Raw genomic sequence first — 20982 nt, 5'->3', positions numbered from 1 at the left:
TATATATATATATACTCGTTTACTAATTCAGTACTTCAACTTAGTACTCTTGAAAATTTATCTCTTATTCCCAAAAACTGGGTATTTTCTCTAAAGCAGGATCTTTTAACCTTGATCCGACTTACTTTCTAATCTTATAAATTGAGAAATACATTGTTTATATAATCATATAATAATAAGCCGGAATTATTAAAGAATAGGCTTATATTGATTGATTCAATCATATAAAATGTACGTAATCATCGCCAAAAAAATTATTAAATTTACATTTGAAATGATAATACAATATGTGATATAATGTTTGCATATATACGTGAGAGCACATGGTTTTGCATAACAAAAAATGCTACTATTAATACGCATAAAGTCATAAATTTAAAACATATTTCTGAAAGGTTTTCCGTTTACTTAATAATTGAGAGCAAGGAAAATATATAAAAAATAGCGGAGTTAATTTAAAAATTTTGAACTAGAATTTTTTAGCGAGCTTTTAAATTAAGATAGTCATTTTCAATCTTGAGATCTCAAGTTGTCAAGTTCAGAAATTGTTCTTGAAGCAAAAAGAACGCGGGGCATTAAAAGCGGTGCTGAGTTGAAATGCATTCGCTACGTTTGCCCGAAGCCATCCTTGTGATCTCTTTTCAAATATTCCATATTTTTTGTGGCAATGTCGTTTTTAGCGGTGGCGGGTATGTGCCTGTGTACAGTGCGCACTTTCTTACGTGTGCAGTTCGTGCGGAAAGCAAAATGGTCGAGGTATACTTTTCTGGACAACAACTACGATAAGTATCATATTTCACCTCACTGCCACGAACCAAAATTTTTTGCAACATATCTAAATCTCGAGAATCTCCTATAACCTCTCGTCGAGCGGGAAAACGAGTCTGTCTTGCTCCATCAATGTCTGGAGTAAGAAAAATAAAAATTGCTCCGCTAGTATAAATGCAGTCTCTTATCACAGATTAGAAATTATATAATATGGTTTAATATTACACGACACTTTATTAATCTTACGAATGATTTACTATTATAATACCAACCTTATCTTTTGAATATCTTAACACAAAATTAGCAATCGTTTACTCAGTTTCTATTAATATCTCTCGAAATTCGGTTCAAGATATAATAGAAATAATGTTGTATAATTTTTTTCTGTTTTTTTTTCTCATCATTATTTATATGAATCTATTAGACATGCTTACTACAAACATTCTCCACACAATCGCTATAATTGCAACTGTCATTAGACGTTTTCATATGGCAAAACAAATGCATTTTTCGCGACTAACAATAAGTATACGTTTACTCACGCAGTAGAGATGAGTAACTTGTTATATCACTTATGTTTACATGTAAAAGAAAAGTACTTACCGTTTTATTAATGTTATTATAATTTCAAATTAATATGCATGTGCACAAATAATGCAATGTGAGGTGAATGTTCTATTTTTACTCAGCTCTGTTCATTTATAATATCGCAACCCTCAATGCATAAACACATATGGCTCATTTAATAATAATTTGTATTTTATTTATACACAGCACTATTTCTTATTAATGATTAAACAAGCTTTTATTCTCTCTATCTATAGCGAACAAATAATTTTGTAGATTGAATTAGCGACAGAAAAATTGAATATTAATAACATAGCGCACAATATATTGAAAGCATTTCATTATTAGTCATGGCAGAGAAAATAATCTTTGTTTTGCAATATAATTTGAGAAAACGCATATTTTCATTTTTGCATATTATATATATACAACTACCATCGTAAATAATGCTGGTATAAACTGTTGAAATTAGCATATCGCCGTTACTCCTGTAACCTCGTAATGAACGTAACTCAAGCCGGAATATTACGGAATATATGTGTGTAGCTAATTATATCATACGTGTTATACTGTAGCTATGTTTACTGTTTCATCCGTGCAAAATTGTTTCACGTGAACCGTACCGTGTTCTATCGCTCGGTCTCTCGAATGATATACAGTATCAAGTTTACGAGGTTTCCTAAGATCACCGACAATATATACGTATATACTATGCGCACTCTTCTGCCGACACATGCCTTCGATATCTTTTTGATATCAAATCGAGTTTCCACGTGCAACATTTACAAGCCAATACCGGCACCAACGAAATTGCTTTTGGACGTAACAGAGGACAAGATGCAAAAGTATGTAAAAAGCGAAACACTCCTATTCAACATCACACATTCAAGTACGATGCACACTTGCACGCGTATACAGATGGGACAGATAAAGTAATGGTTACCTGGAACTGTTGCATCGGGTAGGCCATCATTTGTGCCGGAGGCGGTGGTGGCGGGGGTGCGGCTTGCACCCCTGGGGGTGCCGTGACCGTCGTGGCGTGGTGTGGTGGTAACTGTGGTCCCCCAGGTAATCCCTGACCCCATCCTGCCGCTGTGCCAGCAGCATGGACACCCATGCCCATTCTACGTTCGTAAAACATATGTAATTTTCAAATCAATATAATTTTTACAAAGAAATGTATAAATGTTACGATTTATATTCCGTCTGATATAATCTATATTTGTACCGTAAATATACATATATTATATAATATTATTCTATTGGTACTATTTTTTTGTGAATAATTGATAAATTTGATTGAAAATTATTTAAGCAATATATTTTGTGTTACCGGCTATGTTTGATTAATTCTATTAATATACGTATATTGCGTGTGATAATTATTTAAATTCAATAAATCATTTATATAATTCATTATAATATTCATATAAATTAAAACAAATGTCTTACGGATTCTAATAGTTATGAATATTTGTACAAATTATATGTTGCTGAATTTCAAAGTTAGCTTGATGTAAAATTGTTTTATAATCCATTGCATCTTGAACAAGACGTTGCGAAAAGATGAAGGCAGAATGATATATTTATATTAGACTTGAATCTTCGATTATTCAAAACTTTGTCGTGCAAAACTTCGGGAAAAGAAGAACTTATCTCGTGTGAAAAGCTTACCCCATATATTGCGCCTGTTGATATCCGGCGAACTGGCCGTAGGTGTATCCTTGCATGCCCTGAAGGAAGCCACCGGCTTGCATTTGTGTTGCTGTCGTAGGATAAGATTGGGGTGGATACCAGTATCCCAGTTGTCCAGCACTGCCGACGCCACCGACGCCTCCGACACCCGCGACGCCCGCCGCCGCCGCGGCGGCAGCTGCCGCCGCCGCGTAGTATGGGTACGTCGCCGACGATAACGCCTGAAAGAGCACAAGGATCAATGAAATAGAAAAGAGCAAGAACATTGTCTGGATTTTATGCTTAACGATGTCGATAGGGTCAGGAATGGTAATTTCGTTTCGTCGAAGATTTGTGTGGTCGTTCGTTTAAAATGGGCGACGCGTGAATCTCAACGCGATCATTTCATTGCCGTCACGTAAATTATCTCTTATTATTTCGTTGCATCTCGTTGCATGCGAATCTATTCGTTCTTTTATGATATATATATATAGAGAGAAATAAAATTGAATTATTTTGCTGAAATATCATAAAATAATTTTTGTACAACGTGTACGTTTTCAATTAAATATTTAATAATTCAATTTATATATGTATTCAATTTTTCTGTATAATACAAGAGAAAATGATTCTTTTCTGTTTTCCGATAAAGCTCGAAAAACTCTTAAATTTAAGAATATTGAAAGAAGAATGTTATTGCTAAACGGGCTATTTATATGTGTGTCGGTCTTTTAATAATCAGCATTTTCAATGGGATTTATGGAAATAATGTGCAGCCATTATGCTCTTCGTTAAAGCGGCACGATGAACTCGGATATCACGCAAACCAGTTCGATTCCGTTGAATACGAGAACAGGGTATGGCAGGATACGTACTAACGTGATATCTCGGCTCCCCTGGGAGAAGCGCGTTATGGGAATAGAGATCAATTAGAGCGATGTCACGGGCCGAGTAGCAGTGGATGGATGCACGGAAGTACTACCGGGGAGTGCGAGCGGGTTTAGGAAGTACTTCGGGTACCATTCCCAGATCGGGCGTAGCTACCCGTCCTAACGGAGCTAATTGCTAAGAGACCCGGCCCGACACACTTCGAAGAGAGGCACCTGAATAGACCGGAATCTTGCACGATTCCCTGTCTGCTCTTCCTTCCTTCATCTCTCTCCTCTCTCTCTCTTTCTTTCTGTTTCTTTCTTTCTCTTTCCGCCTTTATTCTTTCGCCGGACTTTCGAACCATATACCGATATATCGATAGAGACACTTTAGCCGCGTGAAACCGGAAGGAACCGGCCGTAATCGAATCTGGTAACTACTTCTTTCTTTGAACGCTCTCGCTTCTTAGAGACGTGAGTGTGCGCTATTTAATTCAGTAACACATATAACGACGGCAAGCTTTTATATGTATATTGAGAGAAAATTCTGTCGTGTTACATCGCTTTACGCTTACGTGCACATAGACATTAGAGAGATTAAATTTGATATTAATGCCAGAGTATATATTATTCTCTTTCAAATCATTCTTTCTACAATACAGCTTGTGACTTATATTCACTGATGCGCGTAAGGTCGCTGTTTTTCTTCTCATGCATTATATCGGAAACAAAATCAGCAGCAATGTTTATTCATGAAAGAAGGTAGGAAAGTCCTCTGGTTTGATACGAGCAGTGATGTAAATGTTGGAAAGCACAGAGGGCGGAATTTTACGTCGAAACCGTCCTTCCGATAGAGAGGATAAAAGTAAAAGATAAAGAGAGAGTTTACCTGTCCAGTTTGTTGAGCATTATTAGGATCTCCGCTCTCCTTGCCCCAACTGCACTTCACCGTTTGACCGTTGATATCTGTGTTGTGTACCGCTACGATGGCGTGCGTGGCCGACTCCTTGGTAGAAAACCTGAAATCGAAAAAGAAGAAGGGGATTTAAGTCTTTTGTCAGTACTTTTCTATCCTTTTCAACGTTGATGTTGGTGTTGGTACGGCGCGATGATGTGTATAAAAAGAAAAATCTCCGGAGAAATGAGGTACTCTTTCCACGAGTAAACTGGACCTTATTATGGTAGCTTAACGAAATAGCCTCTCTGCGAATAGTGCAATTTAATTTATGCGAGTTTACTGCGCGCACGAATGAGCACGGTAATTGTGAATCTCGACGAATCTAGATTACTGTAGATGCAAGCATTCAATGTTAAATTCAACACACCGGTTACGCGAGTTTAGTTTCTATTTTGGTATGATAGTATACACTTTTTTTAGATAAACAAATATTATTATTATTACAATAAGTAATATAGATTATTTATTGCAATGAATGAATTATATGTTTCAATGTTCTGCTTCTTCGACAAATGAAATTTAAAAAATGAACAACGTGAAAATGAGAGAACGAGGTATTTGAGTAAGCATTTTGAATTTTTATCTGGCGATATTTACATTATGTTTTTTATTGCTTTAGATATTACGGTTTCTGTTAAATGAATATTTAAATATAAGAATTAATTTTAATTCTACGTATAGCGCTTTTTAATTATTCAAATATACGAGGTTTGTAACCTCGCCATAAATGATCGTCTTCGTCTTAAAAGACAAGAACGCGCGTTTTTAAGAACGTGATTAGAACACGACGAATTCGGCAAGGTACACGAGCGTGGCAGAGAATTATTGAATTTATCGAGGATTAGATCACTTTTAACGTTCGCGTTCAACATTACACAATGGCAGCTCTGTCCAGGAGTTCGCCCCTTTCCATCTATCGAGCTTCCATCCACGATCGTTGAGGACGTACGAAGCGGGTGGAGGCTATCGTATTGGCTAAGAACGGGCAAGAATGATATCGAGCAACGTGCGCGAGAAAGGATAAGAAGTAGATAAGGGGAGGGAGACATACGTATATAAGAAAGGGTTTTTTGTCTCCTTCTTCCGTCCCTGTTTCCCTCTAGGCTTTTTCCTCCTCCTCCCTCTTATCGTTCGTTCTAGAGCAACCCTCCCACGCTCTCGGCAGTCTTTTCTAAGGTAGGTCACGGATCCCTAGCCATCGTTAAGGTAGAGCGCTGAATTCGCTTTCGGGAGATATAAATGCTCAGCTGATTTCTTAAATTGTTAGGTTTTTCTTTCTATGGTTTGAAGATATCGACACGATCACGATAAATTTATAATTACGATGAAATTTATAATTACTTTTTAAATTGTGATAGTTCCTCTTCGTTTATGTACAAATCTATATATATGTTATAAAATATTATGTTTATTTCGATTTTAACAATTCTTTATTAATGTTTTTGTGAAACGAACATAACTGATCTTGTCGGATACGTGGAGTTGAACTGAAATATATGATCTGCGTGGATGTAATGGGTAGATTAATGAAATGGCCACGATCCGAGCTTGATGAGTCCGACATGCTGCCATTGACCCGACATGTTCTCGCGTTTCGTGCCATAAATCACAGGCGACGGTGGGTATTGGTGTACTATTCATACGATTTCCTAATATTTCGTTAAATGTCGTTTGATGATTACGTTAGCACCAATCATCCCCCCCCTCCCTTCCTCCCTCTAAGACCGAACCTCGAGCGATAACCAGCGGCAGATAAGATTCTTTCTTTCACGGGAGAAGAAAAGACCTCCTTCCCTTATCCTCTTTCCCGTCTTGCTTCCTCGTTGTACCTTGCAGTAAGTCCATACGTCATCCCGAGATATTCGTTTCCGGAGTTCCACGCTACAGAATAACGGAGGGAGGAAGAGCAATTAGACGAAAGATATCTGAACGACGGACATTGTCTAGGGGTGGCGGAACTGTGGCGGACGTACGAAGCGGGTGGAGGCTATCGTATTGGCTAAGAACGGGCAAGAATGATATCGAGCAACGTGCGCGAGAAAGGATAAGAAGTAGATAAGGGGAGGGAGACATACGTATATAAGAAAGGGTTTTTTGTCTCCTTCTTCCGTCCCTGTTTCCCTCTAGGCTTTTTCCTCCTCCTCCCTCTTATCGTTCGTTCTAGAGCAACCCTCCCACGCTCTCGGCAGTCTTTTCTAAGGTAGGTCACGGATCCCTAGCCATCGTTAAGGTAGAGCGCTGAATTCGCTTTCGGGAGATATAAATGCTCAGCTGATTTCTTAAATTGTTAGGTTTTTCTTTCTATGGTTTGAAGATATCGACACGATCACGATAAATTTATAATTACGATGAAATTTATAACTACTTTTTAAATTGTGATAGTTCATCTTCGTTTATGTATAAATCTATATATATGTTATAAAATATTATGTTTATTTCGATTTTAACAATTCTTTATTAATGTTTTTGTGAAACGAACATAACTGATCTTGTCGGATACGTGGAGTTGAACTGAAATATATGATCTGCGTGGATGTAATGGGTAGATTAATGAAATGGCCACGATCCGAGCTTGATGAGTCCGACATGCTGCCATTGACCCGACATGTTCTCGCGTTTCGTGCCATAAATCACAGGCGACGGTGGGTATTGGTGTACTATTCATACGATTTCCTAATATTTCGTTAAATGTCGTTTGATGATTACGTTAGCACCAATCATCGTACATGATTTTAAAAATTTTCTCAAGTTTTGCCCATGTTATAACCATGTTACACGCTCAAAATCCACTCGCTTTGTATGCAAATCTATTCTTTATATACATATATACATTGATTTTACTTGATTTGCCTTAAGTCAGATTGTTCGATTTTGTGATAAATTTATCTGGATGGTCATTGAAGTAAGCATATCATATCGATCTTGTGTAATGATTTCGAAAAATAATATAAATAATAAATTTATTTTAATGATGATGTAACTTTTCTTGACAATCGGTTGTTATAATATTTTTTGATAAAATTATATTTGATTTCATTATCATTTTATTTTATTCGAGACAGATATCTTATAAAAATTATACATTCTAGAAATTTATTAGAGATGATTACGTATTATTTTGCTTAATATTCTGGGAAATTTTATTATGTTCAGTAAGAATAGATCGAGTATTTGAGCACTTCAGGGAATAAAGGAAAAATGATAAATTATATTATTATGACATATATCGGCAAGGAATACTTAAATAAAAGTTTGATTAAATTTACAACAATGTATTGCAGTAGTATATTAAATTTTTATTCTATATTTTTGTTTTTCATAAGGCAGTAAAAAGTTTGAATAATTAACGAGGTTTGATTATACATATAATTAGTGAAATGATTTCAAAGGTTTTATACTAAAATTTTATTTAATTCTTCACATTCAGAAAATTAGTCTTAAGTTTTCTTTGTGAAATCTAGTGATCGATAAATCATTTTGTAATTTAAACGGTGATGGAATAAAAGGGCTTTTAATTACGTCAATTTATTAAGATGTAGAGTGATAATCCATGAAACTTATATTCATTGTTTTATCAAAAAAAAGAAGTTATAATAGATTATTGTGATAATAAAATTTATACATACACATACACACATACTTTTTATATGAAAGAAATAAGAAAATGAATGTTTAAAGTTTTTTTAAGTATATGTTTTTTTAGAAAATAGAATATAAAAAAAACAATATAATCTGTTAAATAATTTAGTAGTTTAAAGATGTTCCTGTTTTATGTTAGAAATATATAAAGAAAATTAATGATCTTTAATGGTTTAAGCCAGCTACAATTAAGTATTGTCAGTTATTTTTAATACGTGGGTTTTTTTCGTAAAAATGTAAATTTATATGAATTGCACATAGGATGTATCCGCTAATCAATATAATTTGCTAATATCATGCTAATTTTATGATAAGCAAAAAGAAAATAACTAGAGTAGTTACTACTTTTAGTAATCCCATTGCAAAAAACGCAACGTAGCGAAATAATTAGTGCATCATGGCAATATGATGATGTATTAATAGATACAATACCCCATTAGCATAATAATATTTATTAATGTTGTAACTTATTTTTTATTCTATAGTTAATGCTATCATAAAATTAAAAATGTGTAAATTATCTTCATTTTATCCGAAAAAGTTGAAACAAAAGATTAAAAATCATACATATTTAACATCATATATTTACGAACATATGTATTGTTTTTATAAATATATGTGTATATTTTGTGTATGTGTGTGTATGTGGGTGTGTGTATATGTGTGAGTGCACATTATATACATGGAAATTGTTTGATTAAGTTTTCGTAAGTCAATTCCAAAGTGCATTCTACGTTCACGAAATAGTAAACGACAATCTCTGATTCGGAATGTCAGTAATCTATAGTTAGAGTATAGTCAGTGATTCCCTTAGGGAATTTCCCCTTTCAGGTTACATTGACAATTTGAAAAGCTACTGTTCACGACATACATCTATGTACCTGCCCTACGTTTCAACAACATCGTTGATAGTTCGGGGATTTCAAAATTTAAAATTATCATTTCTTTTTTTGCATATAACGAGGGCAAACTGCAAGAGAGATAATAATATGAGATTTTATTTTGAGATTTAACAGATTTAATATGTAGTATGACACCATTATGTTAAAAGAAAAAATATTTCTTCTTTTACATTTTTATTTAAAATTTAATAATACATTATATGAATTTTATTCAAGAAACATTTTTTAAAAGACAATTTTCTATTTTTATTGATCAGTGATAGGCAAGTTTGAGAATGTATATTAATGTATGTAATTATATTGGAAAGTTTAATATGTTAAAATATATAGTTACCTGATGAATGCATAGCCTTTATCCTTAAACACTCGAATTTCTTGGATGGATCCGAAAGGCGAGAACGTCTTTTGCATGAGTTCTTCTGTTAAACCGTTGGTCAATCCGCCGCAGTATACCGTGCAGTTGGTCGGACTACTTTGATTGTAAACTTCATCGAACGTGAGCGGCTTTGCGTTCGCTGTGAGACAAAAAGATAGCACATTTTAATTTCTATTCATTTGTAGAACATATCGATAAGTATAAATAAACCGAGTCAAGCGTTAATAATTGCAGCTACGACAAATTCCTGAATATAAATTGTCTTTCTTGACTCACAATAGGAACTCATAATGGAAACTGCTGGTAAATGATTATTTGTACAAGATTCTTGCATATTGTATCGGAAAAATATGAGAAATGGTTTAAAAACATTTATTGTGAGAATTCAATTATAGTATGAGCTAACGAGTTTTGCATATATATATTGCGAATTTTTAAATTATATTTACTAGGTTGTCCTTGTTTTGATTTTGTTCATGCCGGGAGATTAATTACTTTTACCGAATATAAAATTCGAAATTGTGTGGAAGTTTAACAAGTTTACTTTATGCACACATATAACGCTTGCTATATCACAACCTATTTTAATTTAACGTTGGCGTACCCATTTTCCTCAGTTCTTGCGCTTAATTCATTCCGCATCAGACATTAATAAAATAATGTTTTATTGCTATAAATTACGACGAGCAAAATGATTTCTTAATTAAGGAAACGATTCAGGAAATATTGGCTATGCACACGCAGCGCTACATTTTGCCGCGTTTATTTTATTATCAATTAATACGGCACAATTGTGCTGCTCGATGCATAAGTCCCGTTCGCTTGTAATCATGATTGGCGGTGCATAAAGAATGAGTAGCATCGAAGTCGCGCATACGGATGTATTCATCAAAAAACGATCAGCGAGCGGCGAAATGATTATTCCGTTTGCGACATCCAGCGGTGATCGTATATGATCCCGATAGCAATATAAGAAACAACACGCATGTGGGGCCTTGGGAAAGCTATTATTGAAAGTATCTACTTCCACCGACGCGCGCGATAGATCTCTCACGTATCCTTTACCTCCTCCCCACTCGTCCCTCGGCATTACTTTTACTGATACTATGAAAGAGGTCGACCGGGTTTCACGACGTGGTCGAAGCAGGACGCCCGAGCTGCTCGAGATATCGAACGCCAATGCCAAAGAGGTTGAACCCCGTCAGCTAAGTTTACGATCGTACCGTGGAGCTTAGCCTATACGGTAGAGGCAGGCTACGGGTGTAAACGCGACCGGTAAACCACGGCCTGTAATTGCCTCGTTCGGAGATAGAAGGTTCTCTCAGAACGGCAGAACGTCCCGTTAAGAACTTACCGAGGGACGTTCTCTTCTTTTCTCAAAGCTCGGCATTATCTCTTTATTGCTTGGCGAACGTTATTCTCAGTATCTCCGGAATGTCGGCACAACTTGCCCGTTGCTGCCGTATATATATATACAAGTAATGAAGTCATTCTTTAGTTCATTTAAATCCTAATTTTAATTAGTGTTATAAAAAAACTTAAATTAAAAACTTCTTGTCATATTAATGAAAGCTTTAACATATTAAAACACTAAATTTAGAAAAACGTAAGTAATAAAAAAAGATATGAGCTACATATACATATATATGACTTAATATTTACTGACGAAAAAAAAAAAACACTTTTGATAAAGTTTGAGGCTTTATCCTAGTTTCAGATAGTAAAATTATGATATGAATATCAGAATTTCCATGCAGAAATGCAACAAAAACTTGAGAAATCATAATCCTCAAAATAATTTGATAGCTTGCTTTCTAACACTGATTTTACTTTCTCTTTGCAAATTCTTAGTACCTTAATCGAAATATTCCTTCTCGAAATTGGGCTATATCGAGCCAAACTGATTTGATTCTACTGAGTGTACGATGTTCCAATTTAACCCCTCAGGCATGACTTTTCCGGCGTTTCCATTTTAAGTGGTCGATTCATGCGTCGTACACAGTTAAAGTCTTAATACGTTCCTGACCCTAACGTGATTGCACGACTTGCACAGTCTTGAGAAAGCTATTTACCAACGTATTATAGTCGCAATTTCACATACAACCGATATGTTTAAAGTTCGACATTTTCGAGAGTTGCGCTTGCAGAAATTACGTGTCAGTTTACGCGCGGCAATAAAAGTAAGTAACTACTTTCAAGTATCGAGCATATACCAGCGCAGTAGCGACGGTATTACAGCGACTAAAAATTCTGTAGAAATTTCCTCTAAACTTTTATCGACGAACGATCCATATATCTCAGTATTCCAGATCGAACAAGAATTTGTGTCGGCAAGAAAATATCTAAATTCGCTAGTTCTGCCCCTCTTCGAAAATGGTTTGTGATTTATGATCCTTCGGACGTGCCTGGTCGAAGATCCGCCATTATGGAAACAGCCTGTAGTTCTAGATTCGGCTCATTAGGCAGCTGATTACGCGAACGTGCCTAAATCGAAGTTCTATATGTCGGGTCAACGGCAGTTCTGACGTATTCCTGCGAAACTTTATTCTTATCTAGCGAGAACCACTTGGCGATCGAATAACTAGATTTATCGCACGAATCTAGTAACTTTTTACTTCACTGAATTTCCGATAACTCGCCGCTCCCGAGAGCCGGGAGATGAAAGATCAACAAGAAATTCGGGGGTAAACTCGAAATTTTCTACCGACCGCGCCGGAATCCGGACGCGCGTATATATATATATATATGGTCGGCTTTAAAAAAATTTTGTTTGTTCTAGAATGCTTATTTCGTAAAAAGAAAAAGATTGAAATATCTGCACTTCTGGCGCTTGCGGAATTGTAAACTTTTAATGATTTTGCCGTCTTTGATCGCCGATCGTTTCGCGGATTAATAACTGAGAATTATAAACTATACGATATGACGAGTCAGTCTCTGTCATCTTGATATTGTGGTCGTTAGTATATTATCCCAAGGTTGTAAATTTTTTTTTATTTTATTAAGGATATAGAAACTTTTATATGTTTTTCGCTAATTTGATAAATTTATTAATCTTTATTGTTCTGATACTATTTCTTTATCAAAAAAGAGCTTGAAAAAATACCAAATTTATACGAAACCGTTGTTTCCTATTATTACAATAAATAAATGTTATATTAATGCACTTAAACACATAGTTACGCTGTATACTGTTATTGTATTTAAAATAGTTCTGCTTAAGGATTATATACATCAAACTGTGAATCTTACAAACTTTCAAGTTAGCAAGCATTTTGTATATCAAATAAATATGCAGATAAATCATATTACCATACAAAAAAGGGATATATCTATTTGTCTAACTGTTGCAGTTTTATAATCCTACTCAGAACATGCAAAACTTTTCATTATGAACAAATAAGATTTTCATAGATTAATTAAATATCGAAAAAATTTAAATCTTCTAAAAATATTAATTTATTCTCGCTTTATTTCTCATGTTTTATTTATTAATTGTACCAGATTATTGGAAAATAAAATTTTAACTCGGATAAGTAAATTTGGATTTATATAAGCGATTTAATTGAAAAATCAGAACAAAAACTATTTTTGAACATATTATATACTATTATATTAATTATTTTAAAAATGATTTATTTTATATTACGGTAAAAAAGATAGCATATCACAAATATAGGACACAGTATTTTAAGAAGATGCGGGATCTATAACTCATATCCTTCTTTTAGAACTGTAATAATAGTAATAAATTACTTCCGGCAGAATATTAATTTCATATTGGATTTTAAGCGAGAGGCTGTCACTGCTTTTCTGTCAATACTTGTCTGCGCAGTGGACGCAGTTTTCGAGATTTACGCGAGAGAAGATATCGAGATTTAAGATGTCAGGGATCAGTTAAAAGAATTGCTCCCGACGTTTTGAAGCGGTTATATCAAGAATATCTAGTTGAAAAATTGAAGAGCTGTTGTAGATCTATGGCGATGGTTTTTGTACGGGAATTCCGTGAAAGAAAAAAAATGATATAAAAGAAAGATTGCAAAACTGAAGTTGATTCATACGTAGAATGATACTAGATAAAAGAATAACTGTATGATTTTTACCGAAATTTATCATATTGAGCTTTTGATTAATTCTAACATGACATATAATATATATGACAAATGATATATATTATATATGATGATATATATGACATATTCAGGATGTGAACAGAATGAATACTGTCTAGTTCCGCCTAAAAAAAAAAAAAAAAAAAAAAAAGGAAAGGGGTGCGGAACATTGAAGTGAGGAAGGAAAAAAGGACGAACGGGACGGCTTTAGACCTCTGCAATATCTCCTTGCTCTCTCCTTCTCTCGAAAGGGAAGTTTCCACTTTTCTCCGTTTTATGGCGGATGGAATCTCTAGTGGTCGACGATAGAACCCGAATGTACGTATCTCGTATCCCCTTAAATAACGCGGGTACTTGAAGTTTCGTTGGCACTGGTCACCCAAGTAGCGCGCCAATATTCGTCCCGACTAAATTCATGATAGCGAGCACTAAGTGGACACTGGCTGTCCTCGTAGTCGTTCTCCTTTTTCTTATTCTCGAACATCCGTAGATATTTGAATAATCAATGCTTGGACTGATGCTGCATTTGTAACTTTCTAGTCGTTTATGTAAATCAAAGCGAACCGAACGAAATGACGACTTCTTGATTTCTGTTTCTCAAATACTTTGCTTGATTTCTATTTAGATTGTTGTTACATTATCTACAGTTTAAAGAGCCATTTAAACTACTGCTAAGTGCATGTATTTTCATCGATATTAAATTTTTGGAAAAGTTGCAAGAAAAGAGCGAAGTACATTGTTTATAAAAATCTACAAATTCAATAAAAATTTAATTTTGATAAATGAATTTAATTGATTTCTCATTTGCAGATATATTTATTATTTTTTTATGTCGATGTAAATTACATTATTGAATTACGTTTGCATGTTGATTACTGTGTTAGTTGCCTATATATATATAATTTTGAATTATATGTAAAAATAATTTTAATTAAAAATTAGTCTTCTTAAAAAAGTAGTAATAACATTAGCGGANNNNAGGGAAAGTATTGGAATGAAATACAGTGCACAGTGTATAAAAGTGCACATGTATTAAGAAAGAATGTACGTAGTACAGGAGAGTAATGAAATGCGAAGTATGCGAAGTATGAATGGGATATCATGGATAAAAGTTGATGAAGAAACGCTGTGCATACAATCACCAACTTCATTTCTCTTATAAGAATCCGAGCACTGATTCACTCCAATGATAATAACCAAATTACGTAAAAATATCGACAAGAATGGAAAATTAAATAATGAGAAATATGAAAAATAGAATGAAAAGAGTGAAGGAAGATTCGATTGTCTTTTACCTTGCTCACTGTACAATTCCCCTCTCATTCTCTTCCCGCTGTACTTCTCTTTGTCGTATATTCGTATACCTTTAATATTCTTTTCAATTTAGAATACCTTAAGTCCGATAAGACTTTTCAAATAAGGGGAAGTATACGAGCATGCATATTAAAGCCAATGTATACAAATTGTATTATAAAACGTTACGACATAAAAAAATACTTTAACGAGATTGGAACGACGTCACTACATACGCATATACGTGCATACGTTCCGAGGTGCGCACTCGGTATACATGTATGTACGTACATAAAAGACCATGACACAAGTCTACCAATTTAGTTTAATACCACTAGTCGTACTATAAAACAGCAGTTCACTCGCTCGTGATTTTCAAAAAAAAAAAAAAAAATAAAGAAAGAAAAATAGATATAAAACAGAAAATATTCTCCACAACGAAACACGAATAGAAATGTAAAGATGTAAAGTCTAACATTCTATAAAACAAGGTACATCGATGCATATATAATCTCTTTCTTGTATAAATTTATGATACTTATTTTTTTATGAATATAAATTATGAAATTTATTTAGATGCGTGATATATTTGATGTTATACATTATTACTGTTTTATTTTAAGCGCTCATTAATGCAATGAAAAATGTTTGAAAAATGTGAACGAAAGAGAGAACGGCTGTATGTATATGAAGAAAAATATATAGAAGCGATAAAATATTACTCTAAATCAACGCGTAATTAATGCCGAAGTGGCAGTTATTTTACATATGTATATTCCCGGTTGATCTATCGTAATATTTTACAGCTACAGTGATATATAGCAGTGCTTTTTCTCCACGCAATAATGTATACAAGTATGAAGAGTGAAAATGGAAAGAGATAAGAGCATGATTAATAATTATAATAGTAATAAATACAACATAGATAGATATATAATAATAATGTTAAAGGTATTTGAAAGGTTGCGAAGTATAATTATTTAAAAAGAGGTAAGAAGTAAGAAAAAAGTACGAAAAACATATTTTTAATAAAGGGTAAATTAGATAACGTTTGTAGCTAGCTTGCTTTGATTGTGGTACACTTACACACTTGTCTATGTTCACACCACCTCTCTCTTTCTCTTTCTCTCTTTTCTTTGCTATTGGCCTTAACTCCTGACGTATCATCCTCCTGCAAAATATCCGTGTTAAAACGATACACGCAAAAAAAATAACGTAGCGACGATTTGTATGGAATGTACTCCCACAATATTAATTATGTGTGTCGCATAAATTATTTGCGACATTTGTTACAGTTGCGGGTCATCGCGTTATCAAAGTTTCATAAATCGTAGTAAACAGTTTTGTATGCAATAATTTTTAATTTAAGCATATATCAATAACGTTTAAATAATTTTTTTTGTTCCTAAATCTAAACTATATGTGTTTAATTTTTCAAATGAAAGTTTTATAACAGTAGGATTGTTAGAAAAAATATTGAGAGATTTTGCGAGAATCTCGTTTAATGATAAATGAGCCTAGCCAAGTTGGCGTTAGATTTGTACGTCAGAGAACTCGATACAAGTATTAGTCAAGCGTAAATTCGCGATACAATAAGGCACGTGAAGAATGGCGGAACAAATGCTTTCGATCATGAGGGCTTTGTACAAATGTGTTACATTAAATAAGGTCTACGTTTGAATAGATATTCCCCCTTTCTTCTTACTCCACTTGCTTACCATTGTGACGATAGTTTGTACATCCTTATGCCGCTACGGCACTAACGACAATTTAATGGATCTCCTCATAATGACAAAAACTAGGTATTTCCTGACCAGTTTCTCCTATCTCTCAAGATTACACTATAAACTGTACGATGCGTTTTTTATGGATAGTATAGCCGTATATCGACGCACACGATGAGATTGCATGTAAGTTATAACCGTAAGTTATAACTTTTACTATCTACTTATAGTACAGTGTTATAATGAAATCACTTTCAATTAAGATTTAATTAAGTTAAGCTTAATTAGGTTAATTCTCGAATTTATGTGCACACATTACAAAATATTTTCTAAATTATCAGAATACTGAAATCAAATGAGATCTGTATTCTACGTACATTTTAATCAATAATGGGGATTGTTGAATTAATTTAAATTAAATTATATTAAATATTTAAGAAAGAATGCGATTAATTAATTATTATTTTTATTTCAAATTGTTTACACATACATACTATATATTGTCGAATTATATTAAAAATATATTTAAAGGAGTTAAATCTCAAGAGTCTCTCAAATAAATTATTCAGATCATGCAATTAAAGCTAGAATCAAGTTTCTCATGTTCGAAGATACGAGTATAGCATAGATTCGTACAAATCCAAGTTTCACACGAAGACGCAGATGCATAATGCAAATACATTTGTTGTAAGCGCATATACCGCGTTAGAGCCCATACCTTCAAGTAGACCCTAACAGTAAACACAGACGCGTGTGTTCTCTGCAGGGACATTATCGGGACTAATAAACCTGCGAGCTAAACCACGGCTGCCATACTTTGCTAAGAAGGCTGAGTAACCGTGGCCGTTAAAGTTTCCGTATAATCTTGGGATAGGCGGTTTCGTTCCGAGGAAAAGCCTTACCTCAAACCCCATGCTCGCACCGAAGTTTGAGCTGCATCCAAATCTATGCGAAAGGGTTACTCGGTTATTATTTATGACTCTTGTTTCGTACTTCCTATATCTCTATCACAATTGTTGTGCATACAGTCGGGTCGCTATCTCTATTAACCATATAAATTTTCATTTGCGTTACTGTATGATTTAAGCAATATAATTAACGAAAATTATCCAAGTTTTGTTTTAGATTATCAACTCTATTAGATTTAGATTGTAACTAATAACAATCTTAATTATATTTTGATATAAAAATTAAAAAACATTATTAATAGCATAGATACTCTGTTCGCTTTTGTATATCTATATTTTATTTTTTATGTAATCCTTTAATATAAAATAATATTCTATCAGGTTAATTTACGTTGGAATAAATTACAATATAATCTCAAATATTAAAAATAGAAGTCGAGAGAGAATGTTTCTTTTTTTTTTTTAGAATGCATTCCATAATTCTGTTCGTGGTTATTATATTTTTTAATAATATGTAACTTGTATATGTTAATGGAAGCTTAATGGAAAGGAAGTATACAAAAGTAAATCAAAAATCAAATTTATCTTTAGTTACTGCGACGAATTATGGATTTCTAATCGAAATGTTTTCATCGTAATCGATCAATGTGATATCCGGGGCTCGAGTCTCTAGAATTGAGTCTAGCCTAGTGCTTTGCGCTTTACTCGGTTCCGATTCGCAAGCCCGTTCTCTCCGACTCGGGCCAAGCCAAGATTTGTAGTCGCGGCATAAATTCGAGCTTTCACCCTTCTCTGACTTGCCCTAATAAATTAGCTGCCTCCATAAAGGTATCCAATATGCACACTTGTGTATTTAGCCATTCTTGGTTTCTGCGTTAATGCCGTTTGATTCGAATCAATTTGTTCCAGCGGTCATTTTATCGCTAAATATTTTCAGAAGTTCATAGGTGTGTGTATAAATCGCGGTTTACATTATCGTTCATCCGTAGAATCGTGCAATTTGCAGAAGCGCGGAATGTACATAGCCTTGATACCTAAATAAACCACCGTCATATCATAACTGCGATATATGTTACTGAAGATGAAAGCAGTTTCGCGCCTTTCAACCGTGATAACGCTTATATAACGCTTAATATACGGCAATTAGTTGAGTCAACAATTTTATTAAATTTTCTTTCAAGCATGTATGCATTAATTGTATTTATGTATAAGCGCGAATAAGAGATACAAAATTTTGCATCTTTTCATTACGTGCTTTTTTGTAAATTACTTTCCTGTTGGATCAAACAGTCGCAAATTATCCTATTAGGCAAACCGTCTCGATAATCTGCCACGTGAGTTTTTTGCGAGGATTGAGGACCGGATTTATAAACGGTGCAAAGAACACAATCGAAGATAAGCTGAAGGTGATGCGCGAAGGTGAGCCGTTTCAGATTAAGCCGAATGTGAAAAAGGAATAGAAATAGAGATAGAGAAAGAGAGGGAGAGAGAGAGAGAGAAAAAAAGCGAAAAAAAGACAGATGGGGGAGAAGAGGATAGAAACAGAACGAGATCCGGGGCGAGAGAGAAACTGATCCGAGCATTTAAAGAGCCACGGGGGTGTTCAACAGCGTTCCGCACTCGACGACGAAATGGTCTCCCGCTTTGCCGAAACGGGAAAACCAATCCTCTCTCTGCACCTTCGTTCGCCTTTCGCCTGTGTGCCTATATTACCTTCGATCCGCATCTCTGCAAGCCCTCCGAAGGCTGCATCCCCCGCCGCTGCCGCCACCGTTATCACCTATCCTTCGCCAACCAACCCCTTCTGCCGCTCACCTCCATTCGTCCTCGACCTTCTACACCCGACGTGTTCGGCACCTCTCCCGTTTTCGAACCTGATCTCGCCAAACCGTGGAGTATGGCTGCAGCAGGCGGCAGCCCTCAGGAATTTCATTTCGTGTGCGCGGCTAATTATACGTTGAGCTTTTACATACGATGCTGTCGCTATTTTACTACCGGTCAGCGCGGTGCACGGCTTCGTGTTCGTACTCTATTGACCGTTCGTAAAAATTTGTACGATCCCGATTATTGGTTCCAATTACGCATACTTCGTGTAACAGAGGAGATTATCGAAAGATGAGAGGCAATTACGCGCGAGCGAGTTCGCGTACGTGAGAAATTCCTATTGCAATTATCTTATCAGGTTCTGAAGTGACAAATCTGGAAGTTTGTAATGATACAGACGTTGCCGATAATTTTTCTTTACAATACGAAACTGGGTCACAGGAAATAAATAGGGAAATTTTAGTTATTACGATTGATTTTATAATAACGTGATTTTATGGTCACATCGACGCAAGACGTGAGAAATTCCTATTGCGATTATCTTATCAGGTTCTGAAGTGACAAATCTGGAAGTTTGTAATGATACAGACGTTGCCGATAATTTTTCTTTACAATACGCGAAACTGGGTCACAGGAAATAAATAGAGAAATTTTAGTTATTACGATTGATTTTATAATAACGTGATTTTATGGTCACATCGACGCAAGACGAAAAGAACAGGGAAGGAAGAAGCTGTAGCCGAATATTCGCAGACTCGCGTAAACGAAATACACGCGTAAGATCGCGCAAAGTTTTCGAGCTGGTGAGGCGTATTCTACTACGAACGTATGTTCGTGTGTATTGTGCAATTGTCATATCCATTGTCGGCATACGAACCTGGAAGCGGCATCGGCGAGATATTCGCAAAAACACGTTAGTCCGGGTGAGTGTATTACTGTTAGATCGGTCCCGGTTCCGAAGTGCTGATAGCAGTGATTGCTTGGTTGAGGACTCGGGGGTTGAGTTAGTGGTTGCAGCGGTGACTCGCACGGCAACTACTCACGAGTTACTACTACAAACATTGAGTCTCTTTCCCGCTCTTTTTCCCGTGCGCTCGGTTTCTCCGGCAATCTATCTTTCCACGCGGGTTCTCGCACCTACGTCGCTCATCCCTTTCTAAAATCACCGCCTTATCCGCCCCCGCGCTTGTCTGCCATCATTTACTTTCGACCACTTTCACGATTAAATGGCCGCGAAATTGCGGCTGTTTTACGTGAGCTGGATAGTCTAGTCTACACGGTGACTTCACTACAGCGGATATACACACACACATATATATATATGTTTAATATCACATTTGTGTGAATTGCTTTAACACACATGTTTACATC

General features: G+C 35.0%; 1 protein-coding gene across 3 annotated transcripts in view; it reads right to left on the bottom strand.

The window, feature by feature from the left end:
* The window catches only part of LOC115241449 (nucleolysin TIAR), a 179997-nt gene that overhangs the window by 2926 nt on the left and 156089 nt on the right, over positions 1-20982 (bottom strand). For 2 of the 3 annotated variants that reach the window (XM_029817215.1, XM_029817216.1), the window contains exons 5-8: positions 9712-9892; positions 4768-4897; positions 3010-3251; positions 2279-2459 (exon numbers count right to left, since the gene is read on the bottom strand). In XM_029817215.1, coding sequence (XP_029673075.1) covers positions 2279-2459; positions 3010-3251; positions 4768-4897; positions 9712-9892 — 734 coding nt within the window. Of the gene's footprint in view, positions 1-815; positions 905-2278; positions 2460-3009; positions 3252-4767; positions 4898-9711; positions 9893-20982 lie in introns of all 3 variants that reach the window. The other variant, XM_029817217.1, reaches the window with a different exon arrangement.

Source organism: Formica exsecta, unplaced genomic scaffold (assembly GCF_003651465.1).
Source record: "Formica exsecta isolate Colony F162 unplaced genomic scaffold, ASM365146v1 scaffold489, whole genome shotgun sequence".
Taxonomy (NCBI): domain Eukaryota; kingdom Metazoa; phylum Arthropoda; class Insecta; order Hymenoptera; family Formicidae; genus Formica; species Formica exsecta.
Note: the sequence above shows the minus strand (reverse complement) of the source record. Positions and strands in the feature narration are given on the sequence as shown.